We start from the raw sequence: 25,122 nt of genomic DNA, 5'->3' as shown, positions 1-25,122 counted from the left end.
TGATGAGGCTCTGGCAGCTAGCAACCCTGAAATATCTCGTGTGACTGGGTACTTGTTCATGTTGGGAAGTCTGTGCATCAGCTGTAGGACTGAGGCAGCCAAATCTCGGCTGGGTTACAGATGGGGAGCAATTTTTGCTGCCTGTTGTTCTGCCTTCGGTATAAAGAGGGAACTTGCGTTTGTATAGCGCCCGTCACGACCTCGGGACACCACAAAGCGCATTACAGCCAAATGAAGTGCGTTTTGAAGTGTAGTCACTGTCGTGATGCAGGAAACGCGGCAGCCAGGTTACACACCGCAAGCTCCCACAGAGGGCGCAGTTGCTCAGTCCGAGGATTGCGCGGTGACTAACTGTTTCTGCCGATGTCGTTCACAGGTGCGGGATGCCTAACTGGGGCGGCGGGAATAAATGTGGGAGCTGCCAGAGAACCGTGTACCACGCAGAGGAGGTGCAGTGTGACGGCAGGAGTTACCATCGGTGCTGCTTTCTCTGCAGTAAGTCATTTTATGTTTTTCCCTTTTCTCCCCCACAAACCTTCTCTCGACTGTTCGATTTCCAGAGTGTGGCACCATCAGCATTAATGCCCGATAACATAGGAATTAGGAGCTGGCCATTCGGCCCCTCGAGCCTGCTCCACCATTCAAGAAGATCATGGCTGATCTTCGACCTCAACTCCACTTTCCTGGCCCTCGTCCCGTATTCTTCGATTGAGGATTAACTTTTTACATGAGGCTGCTCAAACATTCAGGATTGCTGATCATGTGAATACTTTATTTTGATCTTTATTTATCAAGCTTGCCCTGCGAGGAGAGATTGAGTGGACTGGTCCTATATTCCCTAGAGTTTAGAAGAATGAACGGTGATCTCATTGACCCATTCAAAATTCTTTTAGGGCGCTGACTGGGTTAATACTGAGAAAATGTTTCTCCTGGCTGGGGCATCTAGAACCAGGGGTCACACAGTCTCAGGATAAGGGGTCGGCCATTGCGGACTGAGATGAGGAGAAACTTCTTCACTCAGAGGGTGGTGAATCTTTGGAATTCTCTGCCCCAGAGGGCTGTGGAGGCTCAGTCGCTGAGTATATTCAAGGCTGAAGTCGATAGATTTTGGGGAACTAAGAGATATGGGAACAGTGCAGGAAAGTGGAGTTGAGGCAGAAGATCCGCCATGATCTCATTGATTGGTGCAGCAGACTTGAGCAGCCGAATTGCTGACACCTCCTAATTCTTATGCCTGAGGGGACAAGGTCTGTAGCATAGGCCGTCGTCGTCGTCATCATCATCATAGGCAGTCCCTCGGAATCGGAAGACTTGTTTCCACTCTAAAAGTGAGTTCTCAGGTGACTGTACAGTCCAATACGGGAATTACAGTCTCTGTCACAGTACGCCAGTTGTTTTTGTATCTTTTACACGCATCTCTTGAAGTAGTGGAAGGATTTGCAGGCTGAATATGAACGTTCCTTTCATGGCCGTGACCATCTTTATACCAGAGGGTCAGATCTATACTGTGGGAGAGTTTGATGGGCTCCCACAACTCCAACGATGGAGGGGGGGCATCTATGATGAGAGGGGGGAGGGCCAGCCACGATGAGGGGGTGGGGGGGGTGGAGGTGCACCCACGATGAGGGGGATGGGGCAGCCAAACCCTCTGGACGTGAGTATCCTGCTGGATGTTGTAGAGCCCCATCTAGTGGACCACTGATGCATTAACAATAAAAGGTCATGTAGCAAGGTCACATGACAGTTTCTGTTCAGAAGCCATCTTGTAGTGTGTGCTTGAGTAGCTGTATGAAGATATCACGCATGTCAACTCGGAATTCCAAGCGGGAGTTCCAACCCCACTCGCCGGGACTGTCGTGGTCCGACACCTTCGGACTCCGAGGCGGGAGTGCTTGCACTGGGCTACAGGCTGGCTCCACCACCGACGTTGGATGGGGAAAAGAGAACATGAATCGAAGTGATGCCGCCAATCGGACTGTTTAAAAGCCCAGAGATTGCCGGAGAGATGGAAAACTGAAGGAGGAAAAGAATTTCACACTTTCGAGGTTGGGGGGGGGGGGTGGAGGAGGAGGCTGTGTATTTTGTCCCTATTTCAATGCAGTGAGGAATGGAGGAAAAGTGGGAAAGGAAATTGGATGAAGAGCTAAGGGGGTGGGGAAGAGAAAAGAAAGCTTGAAAGGAGAATGCTCTGTCAACCACTCCAGGGTACTGGAACATCTTGTGGAATATTGGTGTCCGAGAGGAGATGGTGGAACTACCTCATGATCCAAGTTACAGGACATTATTATTTGTCTGTTCTATCGCAGTCTGAGTATGAATCTATGCTGTACGTGTACCATCTACAGGATGCACTGCAGCAACTCGCCAAGGCTTCTTCGACAGCACCTCCCAAACCCGCGACCTCTACCGCCTAGAAGGACAAGGGCAGCAGGCGCATGGGAACACCACCACCTCCACGTTCCCCTCCCAGTCACACACCATCCTGACTTGGAAATATATCGGCCGTTCCTTCATCGTCGGCAGGTTAAAATCCTGGAACTCCCTCCCTAACAGCACTGTGGGAGCACCTTCACCACACGGACTGCAACGATTCAAGAAGGCGGCTCACCACCACCTTCGAGGGGCAATTAGGGATGGGCAATAAATGCCGTCCTTGCCACCGACGCCCACATCCCAGGAACGAATAAAAAATAAAATGTCCTTTGGTCAATAATGAGGTGCCCAAAACTGCGCGTGGTGCCCAACGGGAGAGAAAGTACAGTTAGTCAATGAGCACCTGAAGGGGGAAGATGGGTCAATGTTTAGGACCTGGCCTTTCCCCTCAACATCTCGCCAACCTGCTGTGCCCTTCCAAACTTTTCCATTTGTATTCCAATATCATTGGATGTAGGGGGCATTGAACCATTGATTTTGATGGTTAAGGTGAAGTTAGCTGATTCCAATAGTTTGGCAATATATTTTTGTAAGACCGTTGATGTTCTTGAGTGCTTTGACTCCTGCCAAGAGTTACTCATTAGTACTGCGTAATAAGACGCATTACATGTGGGTTTATAATAGGGCCCAAGTTTCCACACGATAAAAAACGGGCGCCCCTCTGAGCTGGGTGCCCGTTTTTCGCGCCTAAAACGGCGCTGGAAAAAAAACTCGCAATTCTGGAGCGCCCTGCAGCTCCTTGTCTGTTTGGCGCGGCGCCCAGGGGGGCGGAGCCTACACTCACGCCGATTTTGTAAGTGGGAGGGGGCAGGTACCATTTAAATTATTTTTTTTCCTGCCGGCAACTCTGCGCGTTGGAGCGTTCGCGCACACGCAGTGTGACGGAAACATTGGCACTCGGCCATTTTTGTAGTAGTTTAATTTTTGAACATTTTTTAATAAAAGCACATTCACATCAGCACAGAGAAGGCTGCAGGAAGCCTCAAAGTTGAGGCAGCCGTTTCCCTCCCCCCTCCCCGCACGCCGTCGGGAACGCCCCCCCCCTCCCCCCCCCCCCCCCCCCCCCCAGCGGGAACGAACGCAGAATTCTCCGTGCCTGAAGCACTTTCTCACAGGTAGGAAGATGGTTTATTTAATCTTTTCTTTGCTTATAAATGTTTATTCAGGTTGGATTTATTTGTATAAGTATAAATAAGGATTTATTGTAGAATTTAATGACTTCCCTTTTCCACCTCCTTCCCCACCTCGTTCCCGACGCCTAATTTGTAACCTGCGCCTGATTTTTTTAATGTGTAGAACAGGTTTTTTCAATTCTACAAAAATCTTCACTTGCTCCATTCTAAGTTTAGTTTGGAGTACGTTTTCACTGTGGAAACTTTCAAATCAGGTGTCAGTGGCCGGACACGCCCCCTTTTGAGGAAAAAAATTCTGTTCCAAAGTGGAACTGTTCTACCTGACTAGAACTGCAGGAAAAAAAAATGTGGAGAATTGTGATTTCTAAGATAATCCATTCTCCACCAGTTGTTCCTAAAAAAAAAAAAAAAAAAAAAATCAGGCGCAAATCATGTGGAAACTTGGGCCCATAGTTCTTGTCCCTAACTCTCCTTACTGTACAGGTTGTCGGGTTAAGTAACTCCAAGGATACTATTTCAATCAGTGTTTACTTTCATGAAATAATTGATTTATATTAAAAAAAATTCCTTTTGGAATGAATTGTCTGATATACATATTGCGTACAAAATTCAAATATGCTTTGTGAAATGAAATCAGTTTTGTATTGAAATAGAGAATTCAGAAGAAACTTTCTTTAACCAATAGAGCTCTTTTAAAATCATGACCAGTTTTGATAGTGGATACAGAGAGAATGTTTGGGAAAATGCTGGCTTTCATTATTAAGGAAGCAGTAGTGGAACATTTGGAAAAGCATGATTTAATCAAGCAGAGTCAGCATGGTTTTATGAAAGGGGAATCATGTTTGACAAATTTGCTGGAGTTCTTTGCAGATGTAACGAGTAGGGTGGATAAGGGGGAACCAGTGGATGTGGTGTGTTTGGATTTCCAGAAGGCATTTGATAAGGTGCCACAAAAGGTTACTGTACAAGATAAAAGTTTTGGGGGTAATATATTAGCATGGATAGAGGATTGGCTAACTAACAGAAAACAGCCGGGATAAATGGGTTATTTTCCGGTTGGCAAACAGTAACTAGTGGGGTGCCATAGAGATCAGTGCTGGGTCCTCAACTGTTTACAATCTATATTAATGACTTGGATGAAGGCACTGAGTGTAATGTAGCCAAGTTTACTGATGATGCAAAGATGGGTGGGAAAACAAATTGTGAGAAGGACACAAAATCTGCATAGGGGTATAGTCAGGCTAAGTGAGTGGGCAAACATTTGGCAGATGGAGTATAATGTGGGAAAGTGTAAGGTCATGCACTTTGGCAGAAAAAATAAAAGCAAGTTATTATTTAAATAGAGAAAGATTGCAAAGTGCTGCAGTACAATGGGACCTGGGGGTACTTGTGCATGAAACACAAAAAGATAGTATGCAGGTACAGCAAGTGATCAGGAAGGCCAATGGAATCTTGGCCTTTTTATTGTAAAGGGGATGGAGTATAAAAGCAGGGAAGTCTTGCTACAGTTATACAAGGTATTGGTGAGGCCACACCTGGAATACTGCGTGCAGTTTTGGTTTCCATATTTAAGAAAGGATATACTTGCTTTGGAGGCAGTTCAGAGAAGGTTCACTCGGTTGATTCTGGGGATGAGGGGGTTGACTTATGAGGAAAGGCTGAGGAGGTTGGGCCTCTACTCATTGGAATTCAGAAGAATGAGGGGTGAACTTATCGAAACGTGTAAGATAATGAGGATGTTTCCACTGATGGAGACTAGAACTAGAGGACATAATCTTAGAATAAGGGGACTGCCCATTTAAAACTGATGAGGAGGAATTTCTTAGGGTTGTAAATCTCTGGAATTCGCTGCTTTAGAGAGCTGTGGAGGCTGGGTCATTAAATAAATTTTAAGACAGAAATAGACAGTTTCTTAAATGATAAGGGGTTGTGGAGAATGTGCAGGGAAGTGGAGCTGAGTCCATGATTGGATCAGCCATGATCTTATTAAATGCTGGAGTAGGCTCGAAGGGCCAGGTGGCCTACTCCTGCTCCTATTTCTTATGGTCTTATGTTTCCACTTGTGGGCAAGAACACAATGAGACACCATCAATATAAGATAGTCACCAAGAAATCCAATCGGGAATTCAGAAGAAACTCCTTTACCCAGAGAGTGGTGAGAATGTGGAACTCGCTGCCACAGGGAGGGGTTGAGGCGAATAGTATCGATGTATTTAAGGGGAGGCTGGATAAACATATGAGGGAGAAGGGAATAGAGGGTTATGCTGATAGATTTAGATGAGGAAAGACAGGAGGAGGCTCGAGTGGAGCATAAACACCGGCATGGACTAGTTGGGCCGAATGGCCTGTTTCTGTGCTGCATATCCAACGTAATGTCCTATCTAATTGCAGATCCCGATCTTAATCCTCTGTCATTTTCCCTTTTCTTGTCCGATATTACATTAATAAATAGTTTGTGCCGTGCTTAAGGAATGTTAAAGAAAGCCAAGCCCCCTTTTCAGCCAAATCACTAAACTCAGCTTGTGGAATGTTGGACCAAATTCCTGCATGACCTCAGTCCACACACACACACACACACACACACACACACACACACACACACACACACACACACACACACACACACACACACACACACACCTCAAACAACTCTAGGCGCGCGCACGCGTCTTGAGAGGCAAGGTTCAAGAACATAGGAACAAGAACATAGGAACAGGATTCGGCCCCTGGAGCCTGCTCCGCCATTCAACAAGATCATGGCTGATCTTCAATCTCGACTCCACCTTCCTGCACTGTCCCCATATCCCTTAATTCCCTTTGTTCCCCAAAATCTGTCGATCTCTGTCATGAATATACTTAACGACTGAGTCTCCCCAGCCCTCTGGGGTAGGGAATTCCAAAGATTCACCACCCTCCGAGTGACGAAGTTTCTCCTCATCTCAGTCCTAAATGGCCGACCCCTTATCCTGAGACAGTGACCCCTGGTTCTAGACTCCCCAGCCCGGGGGAAACATCCTCCCTGCATCTATCCTGTCAAGCCCCTTAAGAATTTTGTATGTTTCAATGAGATCACCTTTCTTCTAAACTCTAGAGAATATAGGTCTAGTCTACTCCATCTCTCCTCGTAGGACAATCTCTCTTCCCCCGCCCCCCCCCGGGCCAATCCCAAGAATCAGTCTGGTGAACCTTTGTTGCACTCCCTCTATGGCAAGTATGTCTTTTTCCTTTTGGTAAGGAGACCAAAACTGTACACAATACTCCAGGTGTGGTCTGCCCTGTATGATTGTAGTTGTGTATGTATAATGTATGTACAGTTACATTAGACCACAATGTATCTTCACACTGTATACACTATACCTGTACCACCAGAGGGTGCTACTGGTGAAGACCTAGGGGTCACCTGCACACTGCAGGTAACCCAGTATAAAAGGGAGCTCACCTCTTGGTGTCCTCACTCAGGGAGCTACAATAAATGGATGAAGGTCACATCAGTTCAAGTACAATACCTTACCTCGTGGAGTGCTTACACATAACAGTAGTGAGACTCTTGTACTCTAAGTTTAGGGAGGGAATTCCAGAGTTTAGGACCCTATCCTTTGCTGGGAGTACACATTCCTGAAATGAGCTCTTATACGCTTGACATTACATTCAGCCTAAACTAAAAGTGCCTATTCTCTTTCCAGTGGCCTGCAGGAAAAATCTTGACAGTACAACGGTGACGATTCATGGCTGTGAGATCTACTGCAAGTCGTGCTACGGGAGGAAGTATGGTCCGAAAGGCTACGGGTACGGGCAAGGAGCCGGTGTGCTCAGCACGGACCGGGGGGCAAGGCTGGGCGTCAGCGTGCAGGCGTAAGTGTTGACGTGCCGGTGAACTGAATGTGACGTAAAGGCAGAGTGTAATTGTGCTCCCTCTGGTGGACTACTGATGCACTGCAACTACTGATGTCAATAATAAAGGATCATGTGGCAAGGTCACATGTGGACAGTTTCCTGTAGAAGCCATCTTGTGTGGTGTGTTTGTTGATGCCGTGGGGATATATCACATGGGGCGGGAGAAACTGCAAAAGCTCAGCAAGCTCCATCAGCCTCTGAATGAGAAATGTGTTTATTTTTTTCAATGTAGGCACTTGGGGCAATTTTTCGCTGCCAGCCTGCTCCTTGCCATTTTCAGGATGTGGGTGTCGCTGGCAAGGCCGGCATTCATTGCTAGTTGCCCACAGACGGTGGTGGGCCAACAAAGTAGCTTCCTCGACCACTTTACAGAGCAGTTAAGATTCAAGCACTTTGGTGTGGGACTGGAGTCACATGTAGGCCCCAATGGGGTAAGGACGGCAGATTCCCATCCCCTTTCCCCACATTACAACAATGACCACACTTAATAAGTACTTCACTGGCTGGGAAGCCCTTTGGAACGTCCTGTTGTTGAGGATTAACCAAAACCGAGCCCCTACCCTCCCTCCCCAATGGATGTAAAAGATCCCACGGCACTATTTCAAAGAGTCCTGGGGTCAATATTTATCCCTCAACCAGCATCACTAAATCAGATTACCTGGTCATTATCACAGGGCTATTTGTGGGAGCTTGCTGTGTGCAAATTGGCTGCTGCAACTCCTACATTACAACAGTGACTGCACTCCAAAGGTACTTCATTGGCTGTAAAGTGCTTTGAGACCTCCTCCCCCTCCCCCTCCCCTGCACAGTTCCAGTCTCCATATTATAAAAAGGATATACAGGCAAACTGATTGAGCAGCATGACCCCAGACTGCGGGGGGTGCAACTATCTATCTGTAAAGACAATGGGCTGGGTTCTTCTCTCGAGAAAAGAGAAGGCTGAGGGATGACCTCATTGAGATCTTGAAGATTTGAAACAGTTTGATGGGGTAGACATAGAGAAGATATTTCCACTTGAGGGAGAGACCAGAATAGGGGGCCTAAATACAAGATAGTCACCAATAAATCCAATCAGGCATTCAAGAGAAACTTCTTTCCCCAGAGAGCGATGAGAGTGTGGAACTCGCTGCCACAGAGTGGTTGGGGTGAATAGTGTAGAAACATTTATAGGGAGGCTAGATAAGGTCACGAGGGAGAAAGGATTGGAAGGATATGGTGATGGGGTGTGAGGAGGCTGGTGTGGAGCATAAACCCCGGCACGGAGCCGATGGGCCGAATGGCTTGTGTCTGTGCTGTACATTCGATGTAATAACTGTGGTACCATGTAGCCAATGGCAACTGCCACCAATTGGGACTGATGGAAGGAAGGAAGGAGTTGTATCGGCTTCTGTTAAGTCCTGACTTTAAATGTACTGACTTACACGAGGCACATGCTGAAGTCAAGGTCACTCAGGACCTGCACCTTTAATTCCAGCTCTCCAGTGCTGCACTTGCCGGAGACCTCTCTTTTTATATACCACAGTGGGACAGGTATGGAGTGTCTCCTGCAAGTGCACCCCTGGTGGTAAGGTATGCTTATTGTTACAGGTCATATCCAGTTACAGTCATGTATCGCATGGTAAGATACAGTAATGTGAGATACATGACCGCTTCACTCGGTTTGTTTATCTCCGCAGCCTGCAGCCTCGTCGGGCAACGACCAACGTCAATACTTCCAAATTTGCCCAGAAGTTCGAGGGCGCAGACAAGTGTTCCCGATGCGGCGATTCGGTTTACGCGGCGGAGAAAATAGTCGGTGCTGGGAAGGTGAGGCTTTGATCGTCTTCCTGTGATACACTTTTTTAACATGTCGCTGACGGAGCTTGCGGTGTATCACAGCGCGCCTTCATTCATTGTGGTAGTGGCTCAGTGGGCAGCACCCTCACCTCTGAGTCAGAAGGTCATGGGTTCAAGTCTCACTTCAGAGCCGTGAGCACTAAATCCAACCTGACGCCCAGTGCAGTGCTGAGGGAGTGCTGCACTGTTGGAGGTGCCGTCTTTCGGATGAAACCGGGACCCAGTCTGCCCCCTCGGGTGGACGCAACAGATCGGAGTCCTGAAACGTTTAATTGATCCTCCATCACCACCAACTTTAAGGGGAGTGTGTTCCAGATTCCCATTCATGAGCTCCAAGCCAAGTTACAACATTTAATTCGGTATATCTGGTGCCATGTGGGTTGGTACCAGGTAAACTAAACGGTAAAAGCCGTCAGACTGTTGAAAAAAAACTCAACTGGTTCAAGAATGTCCTTTGGGGAAGTGGACCTTCAGACCCTACCTGGCCTGGCCTACACGTGACTCCTGTCCCACTCCATCATCATCATCAAAGGCAGTCCCTCTGAATCGAGGAAGATTTGCATCCACTCTAAAAATGAGTCCTTGGGTGGCTGAACAGTCCAATACAAGAGCCACAGTCTCTGTCACATGTGGGACAGACAGTGGTTGGAGGAAAGGGAGGGTGGGACTGGTTTGCCGCACGCTCCTTCCGCTGCCTGCCCTTGATTTCTGCATGCTCTCGGTGACGAGACTCGAGGTGCTCAGCGCCCTCCCAGATGCACTTCCTCCACTTAGGGTGGTCTTTGGCCAGGGACTCCCAGGTGTCGGTGGAGATGTTGCATTTTATCAGGGAGGCTTTGAGAGTGTCCTTGTAGCGTTTCCTCTGCCCATTTTGGGTCATTTACCGTAAAGGCGTCCCGAGTAGAGCGCTTGCTTTGGGAGTCTTGTGTCAGGCATGCGAAATATGTGGCCTGCCCAGCGGAGCTGAACGAGTGTGGTCAGTACTTCAATGCTGGGGATGTTGGCCTGGTCGAGGATGCTAATGTTGGTGCGTCTGTCCTCCCGGGGGATTTGCAGGATCTTGCAGAGACATCGTTTGTGGCATTTCTCCAGCGACTTGGTGTCTACTGTACATGGTCCACACTCTGTTTGACTATCAGTCTTGGTAGTCTGTCGTATCCAACAAAGACGTTGATGTGCTAATCATCGATGGCATGTGTCTTCAAGTGGCTGTATGTGCATCCAGAATTGGCCTATAGTCTCTTGCACGTGGGACAAGGGAAGTTCGATGTGCCTGATGCTGACAGTACTGCCACCTGATGTCGTCTATCTCTAGTGTCCCGCAGGCGTGGACATCGGCTTTCTTCGAAGGTCTGGCAGGCAGTCCTTGTGAGGATTCGCCACTGGATTTTATTAGCTGCTGTATTCTCGAGGTCCTTTGGTCGGATGCCACAGTACTGGAGGGTTAGCCTTGATGCAATCTTTGTAGCGCTTGCAGGGGGCGCCCCTGGTGTCTTTGACCTTCACCGAGCTCGCCGTAAAGAAGCTGATGAGGGATCCTTGACTCAGCCATGTGGATGACATGTCCAGCCCTTGGGGTAACTGGTGGTGATCCTACTCACGTCACCCATGCAAAGAGCAGATATTTAAAAAGAACAATGCAATGTGAAATAGACTAGTCCTCATGAAATGTCTTTTAATTCTACACACTTTGAAATTAATTAACTAATTGCTGAAGCTAATGACAGAAGTAGCCCACACGGGAGGGAGGGAGAAGAGCCAGCATACTCGCTGAGAAATAATTGACATTTACACGGTCAAGTGGAACGCATTGCCCGAAAGGGCGGTGGAAGCTGAATCAATAGTCATTTTCAAAAGGGAATTGGATAAGGGGGAAATTTCCAGGGCTACGGGAGGCGTGGGACTGAGCGATCGCTCTTTCGAAGAGCCAGCACGGGCTCGATTGGCCCAATGGCCACCTCCCTGTGCCATTAGATTGCAGGTGATTTACTGTCAGCTGCCCGTAAACAGCTTACTGTGAAACTCATCATGACTTCTCCGAAACAAACCTACATTGGGGGAGTCATCGGAATTCAATCTGCGAACTAATCTAAAACAATTGGTAACTTATTCATGTCTTGGCTTCGTTTAGGTGGAGAATTTTGGTTGGGGGAGGGGAGGGAATGGAATGGAGAGGATTATCCAAGTTATATGAAATAAGGAGAGGACTTGCATTTATATCGTGCCCGAGCCGTCCATCAGTGGCTCAGTGGGCAGCACACTCTCCTGAGTCAAGGTTGTGGGTTCAAGTCCCACTCCAGGGACTTGAGCATAAATCCAGGCTGACGCTCCCAGTGCAGTGCTGAGGGAGCGCCGCACTGTCGGAGGTGCCGACTTTCAGCTGAGACATTTAAACCGAGGCCCCGTCTGCTCTCGGGTAGATGTAAAAGATCCCACGGCACTATTTTGAAGAAGAGCAGGCGAGTGATCGATTCGCCCCCAGTGTCCAGGGCCAATATTTATCCCTCAATCAACATAACACAATCCGATTATCTGGGTCATTATCACATTGCTGTGTGTGGGAGCTTGCTGTGCGCAAATTGGCTGCCGCGTTTCCCACATTACAACAGTGACTGCACTCCAAAAAGCACTTCATTGGCCGTAAAGCGCTTTGAGACGTCCTGAGGTTGTGAAAGGCGCTATATAAATGCAAGTCTTTCACCACCTCTGTCCCAAAGCGCTTTACAGCCAATGAAGTGCTTTTTGGAGTGTAATCACTGTTGTAATGTGGGAAGGACAGGGAGACAAAGCAATTGTGCCAGTTTGATTGTGTGGAGTGATGCAGCCACCAATTGTTTCTCTCCCACCAGCCATGGCACAAGAACTGCTTCCAATGTGCCAAGTGCAGCAAGAGTTTGGAGTCCACCACCATGACGGAGAATGAAGGTGAAATCTACTGCAAGAGTAAGTGTGTTTCTTTTGAAATATCTGCGTGATTTAAAAAAGTTTTTGCATCTGGTGTTCAGTCTTTTTTTACTTTGGGTGCATGCACTGCCCCTTTAAGGGGCTGCACGGTAATAGAATAACGGCCTGCCTCATTCGAAAGGTGTCTGAGCATCCAAACCTTTAACCCAAAAGTGTGCAAAGGTCTGTTTTACTTGTATCTTGCATTTAAGGGTCTTGTCATTGATCTCGTATCGTTTTGACTTAAATCTACTTTGTCTTTTAATCACGCAAGAACTGAAGAATTAGGAGCAGGATTCGGCCATTCGGCCCCTCGAGCCTGTTCCACCTTTCATTAAGATCATGGCTGATCTTCTACCTCAACTCCACTTTCCTGCACTATCCCCATATCCCTAGATTCCCCAGTACCCAAAAATCTATCGATCTCAGCCTTGAATATACTCGCTAACTGAGCCTCCACAGCCCTCTGGGGGAGAGAATTCCAAAGATTCACCACCCGCTGAGTAAAGACGTTTCTCCTCATTTCAGTCCTAAATGGCCAACCCCTTATCCTGAGACTGTGACCCCTGGTTCTCGATTCCCCAGCCTGGGGGAAAACCTCCTTTTCAGCATTGAATAGAAAAGTGAAATACTGCAGATGCTGAGAATAATTTAAGGAAGGATATACTTGCTTTGGAGGCTGTTCAGAGAAGGTTCACTAGGTTGATTCCAGAGATGAGGGGGTTGACTTATGAAGATAGTTTAGGCCTATAAACATTGGAGTTCAGAAGTATGAAAGCTGATCTTATCGAAACACAAGATAATGAGGGGACTCGACAAGGTGGATGCAGAGAAGATGTTTCTACTGGGGGACAGTCTCAGAATAAGGGGTCGCCCATTTTAAACTGAGATGAGGAGACATTTTTTGAGGTTTGTGAATCTGTGGAATTCTCTGCCCCTGAGAGCTGTGGATGCTGGGTCATTGAATATATTTAATGTGGATTTTTGAGCGATAAGGGAATAAAGGGTTATGGGGAGCAGGCAGGGAAGTGGAGCTGAGTCCATGATCAGATCAGATCAGCCATGACCTTATTGAATGGCGGAGCAGGCTCAAGGGGCCAAATGGCCGACTCCTGCTCCAGCATTTTCTGTTTTTAACATAAGAAATAGGAAGTACTCAGCAGGTCAGGCAGCATCTGTGGAGAGAGGAACAGAGTTAACGTTTCGGGTTGATGGCCCTTGGTCAGAACTGGGAAAAGTTTGAGGTGTAAAAAGGTTTTTAAGCAAGTGTCGGGGCCGGGATAGGGGGGAGGAAAGGGAAGCTCTGTGATAGGGTGCAAGGCAGGAGAGATTAAATGACAAAAGGGATAATGGTGCGAGGCAAAAGGAGATGGTAATGGGACAAGTGAAGAAACAAAAGATGAGTCTAGATAGGGTGTAAATGGAGATGGCAGGATCGTTAATGGCTGCCGTGCGAAAGAGAAAGACACCACAGGAAAAAAAAATATGGGCAGAGGTTATGGTCTGAAATAGTTGAACGTGATGTTGAGTCCTGAAGGCTGTAAAGTGCCTAAACGAAAGATAAGGTGCTGTTCCTCGGGCTTACGATGAGCTTCATTGGAGCAGTGTAGGAGGCCGAGGACGGAGTGGGAGGGGAACGGGGAATTAAAGTGACAGGCGACCAGAAGCTCAAGGTCACTCTTACGGACAGATCCCCTCCGACAAGCCCGCTGTGAATTTTAGATGTGCATTTTATACATGTTCCTGTTCAGCTGTGGTCTGAGGAAGGGAATGGGAATAATTCTCGGGCACCTTCCTGCAGTCTGGACTTGTGGATACACATGGAGAAACCCTGCCATTCTATCGTCCTCCACAGGATGGCGCAGTCACCCGCAATAATCATTATTGTGAGAAGGCTTGTTGTTTTTCCTTTCTCCAGAGGGGGCGCTGCTGCCTCGGGCCGTTACAACAAAAACCTCAAAGACTTCCCTGGAATTCCTCGGGAAAGTTCCACGTGTCTCAGGAAGCAGGGGGAAGAGCCGGTTACACCTGGGGCAAGCGGGTGTCAGATATGTAGAACCTTGGTTACACCACACTGAACAGTAACAGCAACTTGCATTTATATAGCGTCTTTAACGTAGTAAACCGTCACAGGATGTTTCACAGGAGCATTATCAAACAAAATTTGTCACCGAGCCACATATTGGGGCAGATGACTCAAAGCTTGGTTGAAGAGGTGGGTTTTAAGGATCGACTTAAACGAGGAAAGAGGGGCGGAGAGGTTTAGGGAGGGAGTTCCAGCAATGGTGGAGTGATTTCAAATAGGGGGATGCTCAAGAGGCCAGAATTGGAGGGGCGCCGACATCTCGAGGCAGGGGTGGCATGGAGTTATTGTAGGGCTGGAGGAGATTAGAGTTAGAGAGGGGCAAGACTGTGGAGTGATTTGAAAACCAGGATGAGAATTTTTTTTAAATGCAAAGAGTACTGTGCACAGTTCTGGTACTGGAGAAAGTGCAAAAAAGATTGATTAGGGTAATACCAGAACTGAGGGAATAGCGCTCAGGGAAGACTGAACAGGCTGGGGTGCTTCTCTAGACTGAAGGGCAACCCGATGGAGGTCTAAGATTATGAAGGGTTTGATAGGGTAGATGTAGAGAAGATATTTCCACTTAGAAGAGACCAAAACTAGGGGCCATAAATATAAGATGGTCATCAATAACCCCTCAGTTCTAGTATCATTCTAGTGAACCTTTTCTGCACCACCTCAAGTGCCTCTATCCTTTTTGTGATTTGGAGACCAGAACAGTTCAGTGCTCCAAGTGTGGTCTAACCAAGGTTCTATACAAGTTTAACATAAGTGAATGTAATGACTCGAGACTTGTTACTGTAAACTGCCTCAGGTGTAAACCTGATCCAACTTTATTCGCGCCCAAAGTAACCCGCATGACATGGTACCCGTGCATATATACCAGTGACCACGCACGCACTGCCCAATGACCTCCGACAGTGGCGCCCCCTGGTGTCTGGTGACCCCAAGCATAAATACATAACAGTTAACAAGTGTTTCAATTCTATCCCTCCAGAAATGAGCCCTAGTGCTTGGCTTGCTTTTTAACGGCCTTATTAACCTGCATCATTATTTTAATTTGTATCTGTACCCCCAGATCCCTCTGTTCTTCTGCTCCATTTAGACTCTTGCTTTCCAGGGAGTATGCAGTTTCATAGATCTGTGCCTGTGCTATCTCTTCCCCAACTACTTTTATTATGGGCTTATGCAATCCATCCAGATCAGGAGTTGTATTCTCTAAATTAGGTTATCAATTATCTTCCCCCTCCCCCCCTTTCTATCTCTAATATCTTTTTCGATCACTTCTTCTAATCTCATGTCCACCACTTTCGTTTCCCCGGTAAATACCGAGGCAAAGTAATTATTTAATAGTTCTGCCATTTTGATGCCATTACCTGTGATTTTATCAGGTGTATATTTTAGTGACCAGCTCCCTATCCTGATTTTTCTTGTGTGTTTAGTAGAATACTTTACTTTTTTAAAAATATTCCTTGATAGTTTAATCTCATCGTTTCTTCTTGCCTTCCTACTTATTTTTGTTTGACTAATCTGTTCGTATTCCCTTTTGTTGCCCTCTCCTTTTGTTGTCTGTGTACTTTGTGTAATTTTTTTTTAGTTTAAATGTTTCCCTTATGTCATTCTTGGCTTGTTCTTTTTAGTGAAATACATTTCCCTGACCTCCCTTGATCACTCTTATAAATGTTTCCCACTGCTGTCTACTACTTTGTCAGTTATTTTTTTTAGTTTATTTTGCCTAGTTCCATTCTTATCCCCTTAAAATCAGCTCTCTCCTCCCCCAGTTTATTACTTTGCTCTTTAACTTGTATCCTTTTCAATCTTTGTCTGAAACCTTCTTATGTTGTGATCATTATTACCAAGATGCTCCCCCAGGCTTACTTCTCCTATCTGTTCTGGTTCATTCCCCATTATTGATCCAGCAGTGTTCCCTCTCTTGTTGGGTGGTTTACATACTGGGTAAGAAGGGAGTCCTGCATACATTGCAGAAACTCCATCCCTTTCGCTACCTCTTTTTGCCAGTTTATTTGGGGGTAGTTAAACTCCATTATTATTATTCCATGACCTTTACTCAGTTCCATATATTTGCTTACATATTTATTCCATGCCTTTTTCCCACGAATAGACAGTCAGTAAGTAGACCCTTATTAGTGTGATCAATCCCTGCGTATCTTTTAGTTCAATGTAAATGGATTCTGTTTCTAACCTTCTGTTAGCTTTGTCCCTTTTTTTTCTGCTCCCATTCTGTAATTGCTAATTAGTACAGCTACCCCACACCACCAGCTTCTTCCTTCCTGATGTTCTAACCTGCAATATTTAGCTCTTTATGGAGCCATGTTTCAGTTATTCCAACTACATCCAATTCCTTGTTACAGATTCTTGCCTCCAGTTCCTCTACTTTATGTTGAATGCTCTGAACATTGTTGTACAGGCATTTTAATGTGTCTGTTCTAGTTGTCCCTTTACCTTTTTTTTTTAAAAACAGTCCTTTTTTATACTTCTGTTCTATAAGTGTGTTTGTTCCCTGAACGTTTCTGTTACCTCTTGTTCCTTTCCAGTGTCAGCTGTGGCTCAGTGGGTAGCACTTGAGCACATAAATCTAGGCTGACACTCCCAGTGCAGTGCTGAGGGAGCGCCGCACTGTCGGAGGCACTGCCTTTCGGATGAGACGTTAAACCGAGGTCCCGTCTGCTCTCTCTCAGGTGGACGTAAAAGATCCTATGGCACTATTTCTAAGAGCTGGGGAGTTCTCCCCAGTGTCCTGGCCAATATTTATCCCTCAATCAATATAACAAAAACAGATGATCTGGTCATTATCACAATGCTGTTTTTGGGAGCTTGCTGTGTGCAAATTGGCTGCCGCGTTTCCCACATTACAACAGTGACTACACTTAAATGTACTTCATTGGCTGTAAAGCGCTTTGCGACGTCCGGTGGTCATGAAAGGCGCTATATAAATCCAAGTGTTTCTGAGTTGTAGTTCCCTCTTAAACATTCTAGATTGACTGTGTATATATATATATATATATATATATATATAATGTGTGTGTGTGTGTATTTTCTCCCTCGCAGGTTGCTACGCCAAGAACTTTGGGCCTAAAGGATTTGGATTTGGCCAAGGGGCCAGTGGCCTTCTACACACGCAGTAACGGTCACTAACCAGAGCTCCCCTTGGGAACTAGTTGTCTCCACAGTACACAGCATGAGGTGTTGGGACTTTCCGTTAGCTGATGTAATCGCTCTGGTAACCACACTGAGCACCACGCCACATGGATATAAAGCTGGTCGCCCGGAAATTTTCCAGCTGGGAGTTTATTCTAAATGCACCGCCTCTTGTTTACTGGATGCAAGTGGAGCAAATTGTATTTCCACAGAATCTATGACACTGTTTGTTATCTACGAGCACACTTATTCTGAAGCAATAAAGATTTCTTTCTAAGACATTACTTACTTTTATTGTCATGAATTTCTTTAATTTATTCCACTGTCTAATCAGAATTATTTTAGCTTTTTAGGAACATGAAGCCTGTTCAGCTCCTCGAACCTGTCCTAGGATCATCGATCGGTTACAGCACAGGAGGCCATTCGGCTCTTCGAGCCTCGGTTAGACCACACTGGGAGCACTGTGTACAGTTCTGGTCGCCTTATTTTATAAAATGGATGTGGGGGCACTGGAGAGGGTGCAGAGAAGGTTTACAAGGACGATAGCAGAAATGCGAGGGTATACATTATCAGGAAAGGATGAACAGGCTGGGTCGGTCTCCTCTTGAAAAGAGACGGCTGAGGGGTGACTTAATAGAGGTCTTTAAAATGATCGGTTTTGATAGTGGATCCAGAGAGAGTGCTTCCACTTGCGGGGAAGAGCATAACTAGAGGCCATCGATATAAGATAGTCACCAAGAAATCCAATGGGGAGTTAAGAAATTTCTTTACCCAGAGAGTGGTGAGAATGTGGAACTCACTGCCACAGGGAGGGGTTGAGGCGAATAGTATCGATGCATTTAAGGGGAGGCTAGACAAGCGTATGGGAGAGAAGGGAATAGAGGGTTATGCTGATAGATTTAGATGAGGAAAGACTGGAGGAGGCTCGAGTGGAGCATAAACACCGGCATGGACTGTTTCTGTGCTGTATATCCCGTGTAATACTATGAGCCCGTGCCGGCTCTCTGCAAGAGCACCTCAGCCAGTCCCACTCCACCGCCCTTTCCCCGGAGCCCTGCAAACTTTTTCCCTCAGGCACTGATCCAACTCCCTTTTGAAAGCCACAATTGAGTCTGCCTCCACCACCCTCTCGGGCAGCGTATTCCAGATCCTAACCCCTCGCTGTGTTTTTAAAAAAAAAAAAGTATTTCCTCATGTCTTTGGTTCTTCTGCCAATCGCCTTAAATCTGGGCCCTTTCGGTCTTGACCCTTCCACCAATGGGAACAGTTTCTCTCGATCTACTCTGTCCAGACCCCTCATGATTTTGATCAAATCTCCTCTCAACCTTCTCTGCCCCATGGAGACCAACCCCATTCAATAAGATCATGGTTGATCTGTACCTTAACTCCATCTACCCGCCTTAGTTCCATAACCCTTAATACCCTTGTCTAATGAAAATCTACCTCCTGTTTTGAAGTTTTCAATTCACCCCCAGCCTCAACAATTTTTTTTGGGGGGGGAGGAAGGAAGAGTTCCAGATTCCCACTGCCCTTTGTGTGATGGGGAGAAACCATTGCCCCCTGGTGGGGGCAATCAAGGAGCAGAGTAAAATTGGAGCTAGGCCATTCAGGGGTGATAGCAGGACGCACGTCTTCACACAAAGGATAGTGGGGAACACATAAACACACAAGAATTAGGAACGGGAGTAGGCCATCTAGCCCCTCTAGCCTGTTCCGCCATTCAACAAGATCATGGCTGATCTGGCCGTGGACTCAGCTCCACTTACCCGCCCGCTCCCCATAACCCTTAATTCCCTTATTGGTTAAAAAATCTATCTATCTGTGACTTGAATACATTTAATGAGCTCGCCTCAACTGCTTCCTTGGGCAGAGAATTCCACAGATTCACAACCCTCTGGGAGAAGAAATTCCTTCTCCACTCTTTTAAATTGGCTCCCCCGTATTTTGAGGCTGTGCCCCCTAGTTCTAGTCTCCCCGACCAGTGGAAACAACCTCTCCGCCTCCTATCTTGTCTATCCCTTTCATTATTTTAAATGTTTCTATAAGATCACCCCTCATCCTTCTGAACTCCAACGAGTAAAGACCCAGTCTACTCAATCTATCATAAGTTAACCCCCTCATCTCCGGAATCAGCCTAGTGAATCGTCTCTGTACCCCCTCCAAAGCCAGTATATCCTTCAAGTAAGGTGACCAAAACTGCACGCAGTACTCCAGGTGCAGCCTCACCAATACCCTATATAGTTGCAGCAGGACCTCCCTGCTTTTGTACTCCATCCCTCTCGCAATGAAGGCCAACATTCCATTCGCCTTCCTGATTACCTGCTGCACCTGCAAAACACTCTGGGAGTCAATTGAAATTTTCAAGACTGAGCGTTTTTTGTTGGGCATCGTTAGATATGGATCAAAGGCCAGTAACTTAAAGGAAGGAAATCTGCCCTTACCCAGTCTGGCTTACCTGTGACTCCAGACCCACAGCAATATGGTTGACACAACTGCCCATGGAAATGGCAGCTCACCCCCACCTTCTCAAGGGTAATTTAGAGTAATTAGGGACAGGCAATAAATACCAACCTTGCCCATGTCCCGAGAATGAATTTTTTTTTTAAACTGGAGCTCAGGTCCAGATCTGCCATGATCGCATTGACTGGCGGAACAAGCTCGAGGGGCTGAAGGGCGGTCGCTATGCCGATAATCAATAAGTTGCATTTCTTGGTGCTTTTACTGTAGATAATCATCTCTCAGTGCTTCCTGGGAAGCACAAGAGGACAAGTAGTCTTCAGTATTTTTTTGAAAGGCTGAAACTATTTCATTAAATGGCTTCATTAACAATGCTCCAGTGTTACAATTCCCTGGTGCTTTTAGAAGTTACATCAGCCTTGCATTTTATCCCTGAATAACTCTGATGTGACACGGATTACGGGAACAGGCTGTGTGAAGCTGCTATAAATCATCTTCCCAAAGGAAGCAATCAACTGCCTCTGGAAATACGCCGATGGGGTGAGAGTGGATCAGCCCCATTAACATGAAAAGTCCTGCAAATGACCAAATGACATCCATACCACTGGGTTACAGTCAGACGGGTGCAGCTTTTCTTGAGCGTCTTGTTGGGCGAGCGATCATTTGGGCAGTATATGCGCGAGATGCTGAAAGTAACGCTCAGCGATAATCTGGGTGCTACTTGGCCGTTAGTTTCCGTCATCTGGGCAGTGCACGAGTGATGTCAGAATTCTTTTTAAAAAATGGGCGGTCGGTTCAGCTAATTCTCGGCGTTAACTGTTTGATTTGGGTTTATATAGCACCTTTCACGATCACCTGACGTCTCAGCGCTTTACAGACAATGAAGTACTATTTGGAGTGCAGTCACTTGTTGTAATGTGGGAAACGCGGCAGCCAATTTGTGCACAGCAAGCTCCCACAAACAGCAATGTGATAATGACCAGATAATCTGTTTTTTTTATGTTAATTGAGGGATAAATATTGGCATGGGACAAAACTCCCATGCTCTTCTTCAAAATAGTACCGTGGGATCTTTTACATTCAGTTGAGAAGACTGGGCCTTGGTTTAACATCTCATCTGAAAGACGGCACCTCCAACAGTGCAACACTCCCTCAGTGTTGCACTGGGAAAGTCAGCTAAGATTTTTTTTTGTGCTCAAGAAGAATGCAGGAGGATATGGGCAGATAGATGGTAGGTGCAGTTCAAAGCAAAGGACTAAGAAATAGTACATTTTGAGGGGGGGGGGGGTGGGGGAAAGAGACAGTAAAAGGTTTACTCTCAACGGTTGGGGTCTGAGATTGCACGAGCCAGCACGATTGGCAGCTAGGAGACTGTGACCTCCAGCACTAATCCCTGGAGTATGGAAAATTACCTGATTTTAGTGATTGTGTCTATGCTCGGGGTGTGACAGCTCAGGAAGTCATTCCACACACACCCACCTCAGTCCACATTCTTCCACCCTCCTCGAAACCATGTGGTCTCCTGCTCAAAGTGCCTGCTTTAAATAATTTGGTACGATAAGGCCACGAGCCAGTGTGGATCACCGGCAGTGTTCCTGTGGATGTCCAGGCTGCTAACCCCACTGGAGACCAGTGGTATCCCCAGCACCACTGCCTTGTGCAGCTCAGGTGTATATTTTTAACCTCCTCCAGCCCTCTCCAATTCAGGCCTCGAGCATCCCTGATTTTAAATCGCTCCATTGGCGGCCGTGCCTTCAGCTGCCCAAGCTCTGGAATTCCCTCAACCTCTCTTATCCTCCTCCTTAAAACCTACCTCTTTCACCCAGCTTTTGGTCATCTGTCCCAATAACTCCTTTGTGGCTCGGTGTAAAATTTTTGTTTGATAATGCTCTTGCAAAGCACTTTGGGATGTTTCACTACATTAAAGGCAGTATACGAATGCAAGACATTGTTGTTGTAAGACACTGATCTCGATATCTGTCGTAAACAAGTTGGTGAAGGAGTGGACTGTGGCTCCTGCTGAGTGTGCTAGTTGGAAGAACAGAATGATGCATTTTCCTTCAGTCAACAAACAGAGAGATGATGTTTAAGGTGTTTGAGAATCAGTTGGGTCAACACAGAATCAAATCACTCTTTGGGCACTTGATTGAAATGACAACTTTTGTAAAAGCGCCCGAGCTGGCAGGCAACACTGAGCAGTCATCACAGCAGCAGACTGATGGAGGATTGAATATCTCAAGGGGACTTTCTGCTTCACAGAATCGTAGAATTTTACAGCACAGAAGGAGACCATTTCGGTCCATCGTGTCCGTGCCGGCCGACAAAGAGCTACCCAGCCTAATCCCACTCTCCAGCTCTTGATCCGTAGCCCTGCAGGTTACGGCACTTCAAGTGTACATCCAAATGTGGTGAGGGTTTCTGCCTCTACCATACTTTCAGGCTGTGAGTTCCAGACCCCCACCACCCTCTGGGTGACAAACTGTTTCCTCATCTCCCCTTTAAACCGTCTACCAATTTCTTTAAATCTATGCCCCCTGGTTGTTGACCCCTCTGCTAAGGGGAACAGATCCATCCTATCCACTCTGTCTAGGCCTCTCAATTTTATACACCTCAATAAAATCTTCCCTCAGCCTCCTCTGTCCCAAAGAAAACAACCCCAGTCCAATATGACCTTCGACCAAAGTTTAAAACACTCTTGGCCCATTGTATTTGCATGGGAACATAAGGAACAGTAGGCGGCCAGATTACAGCACTTCAAATGCACATCCAGGTACTTTTTAAACATGGTGAGGGTTTCTGCCTCTACCACCCTTTCAAGCCGTGAGTTCCAGACCCCCATCACCCTCTGGCTGAAGAAATTTCCCCTCAAATCCCCTCTAAACCTCCTACCAATTACTTTAGATCGATGCCCCCTGCTTCCCCAAAGGTCACATCTATATTCCTTGGACGTGGCAAAGACCATGGAAAACGGACCACAGAACTGGAGAGATTCATGTTCCAAATAGTTCTCAGACAATTTAACGGGTTCCTAGATACCTTGGGCAGTCGAGTCCTCAGAAAACACTGTTCGAAGGAGGTCTTCTGTCAGAAAGAGATCAATGGCCTGAGAAGGATTTCCTGACGCCGAAGACTTTTGAGTTTCTTCAAACATGCAAAAACGATGGGCAGAAAAAGACCGACTGGCCCATCTATCTACCTTGTCCCATGCAGTTGTGATGCCTTGTGCATGAGGACACTGACACTCCCCAGACAGAGCCATGTAACCTCCTGGGAAGGGCGAAAGTTTAAAAACTCCAGGCCAATTAGGAGACAGTAGTCTGGGAAATTCCTCTCAGACCCCTTTAGGTGATCGAAACTCATCTAGATGACCTAGATTCTGATTTATATTACAGGGCACCTACCTCTGTGTCCGAGGTGTTTTCTGCCCCAGCCAGAAAAAGAGGTCCGGTTCTCTCCACTTGAAGGAATTCATCAAATGGGTGTTCACCACACAAGCCACAGCCTGTTCCATGGGTCCACCATTCTCTGGGAAAAGCCCCCAACAGCTCTCGCCCTTGTATAACTTGTGTGCGTGATCTCTGGTCCTCCCCAACCTACTCAGTTGAAATTATTGGTCCACGCAAACACAAATCGAGTCTCATTATTTTATAAAGCTCAAATCAAATCGCCCAAGTCTACGTCTCTCTAAAGTTTACAGACCCGGCTCGTTGAGCCTATCTGGGTCGCTGAGGTGTATTAAAGTGGGAATCAATCCTGTGGCTCTTCTCTGCACCCTTTCCAAAGCCCCAAGATCCCGCAGAACTACAGCCAGTCTGCTAAATGAGGCCCAAACATTTTGTCACTTTGCAGAAAAGGTGGGTGTGCAAAGCACCCAATGCAGCCTCTGCAGTATTTGGCTTTTGTAGAAACATAGAAAATAGGTGCAGGAGTAGGCCATTCAGCCCTTCGAGCCTGCACCACCATTCAATATGATCATGGCTGATCATGCAACTTCAGTACCCCTTTCCTGCTTTCTCTCCATACCCCTTGATCCCTTTAGCCATAAGGGCCACATCTAACTCCCTTTTGAATATATGTAACGAACTGGCGTCAACAACTTTGTGGCAGAGAATTCCACAGGTTCACCACTCTCTGAGTGAAGAAGTTTTTCCTCATCTCGGTCCTAAATGGCTTACCCGTTATCCTTAGACTGTGACCCCTGGATCTGGACTTCCCCAACATTGGGAACATTCTTCCTGCATCTAACCTGCCCAGTCCCGTCAGGATTTTATGTTTAACTCACTGCCACTTCTCTTCTAGGAATGCCCAGACGGGATTTCTGTTTGTCTCTTTTACCTTGATCATCTTTGTTGCTTTCCATTGCCCTTCTCATGTTTGTCCTTTCCTCCCCTCCCCCTTCAGTGCTCCTTAAGAATCTGTTAATTTCAAACTTTTGCCAGTTCTGACACAGGGTTATCGACCTGAGACTTTAACTCTGTTTCTCTTTCCACAGATGTTGCCTGACCCACTGAGATTTCCAGCATTTTCTGTTTTTAACCCAATATCCTGTCCTGGGTCAAAAGACAGTACAATAAAGCAAGCACAGCCCGAGTGTTTCCTGCCTCCAGTCTCAACTGTTGGGTTGCCGTGGGTGTCTCGGGTCCTTTTCTTTTCGATAGGCCTTTGTGTCCCACCACCTCGCAGTTTTACCTCTTTTCAGGCTTTTCCCAAACCAAACACCATTTCCAAATATGGTTTCCCACATTCATCTACCACGGAGCTGGAACTGCAGTGGGTCCAGACTGACTTACTGTCAGATACTAGCATCGTGAGAAAGGGCCGCTCCTTTACTCTGCGCTCCTGACAACATAGAAAATAAATTGGGAATTTGCCACATTGCAAACTGATCGTCCAAGCCTCACGTTCCAATACACGCGATATCTGACCGGTTCAGCTTTTACTGGGGAAACGATGATGCACCTGTGTAAGACACGGGGGTCCTTTGCCGAATTCTGGGCACCACACTTTAAGGATGTGAAGGCCTTAGAGAAGGTGCAGAAAATATTTATGAGCCTGATTCCAGGCATGAGGGCTTTCAGGTACGTTGATAAGACAGGAGAAGCTGGGGTTATTCTCCTTGGAGCAGAGAAGATTGAGAGATTTGATCACGGTGCTCAAAATCATGAGGGGTCTGGACAGGGTAGCTGGAGCGTAACTGTTCCC

At 46.7% G+C, this 25,122-nt stretch overlaps 1 protein-coding gene across 4 annotated transcripts; it reads left to right on the top strand.

The window, feature by feature from the left end:
* Positions 1-382: 382 nt before the first annotated feature.
* On the top strand, positions 383-17,698 carry csrp2 (cysteine and glycine-rich protein 2). Of its 4 annotated transcripts, XM_070901536.1 has the most exons (6): positions 383-495; positions 7,250-7,418; positions 9,012-9,021; positions 9,144-9,266; positions 12,146-12,239; positions 17,374-17,698. In XM_070901536.1, the coding sequence occupies exons 1-6, from the start codon at positions 384-386 to the stop codon at positions 17,448-17,450; spliced, it is 585 nt and encodes a 194-aa protein (XP_070757637.1). In that variant the 5' UTR covers position 383; the 3' UTR covers positions 17,451-17,698. The 4 variants fall into 4 exon arrangements, with proteins under 4 accessions (XP_070757637.1, XP_070757636.1, XP_070757638.1 ...); XM_070901535.1 differs by lacking the exon at positions 9,012-9,021 and having other exon boundaries at positions 9,137-9,251; XM_070901537.1 differs by lacking the exon at positions 9,012-9,021 and having other exon boundaries at positions 9,137-9,266; positions 12,146-12,221.
* Positions 17,699-25,122: the final 7,424 nt, after the last annotated feature.

Source organism: Pristiophorus japonicus, chromosome 15 (assembly GCF_044704955.1).
Source record: "Pristiophorus japonicus isolate sPriJap1 chromosome 15, sPriJap1.hap1, whole genome shotgun sequence".
Lineage (NCBI taxonomy): Eukaryota > Metazoa > Chordata > Chondrichthyes > Pristiophoridae > Pristiophorus > Pristiophorus japonicus.
The sequence above is the reverse complement of the archived record's forward strand: the minus strand, read 5'-3'. Positions and strand labels throughout refer to the sequence as shown.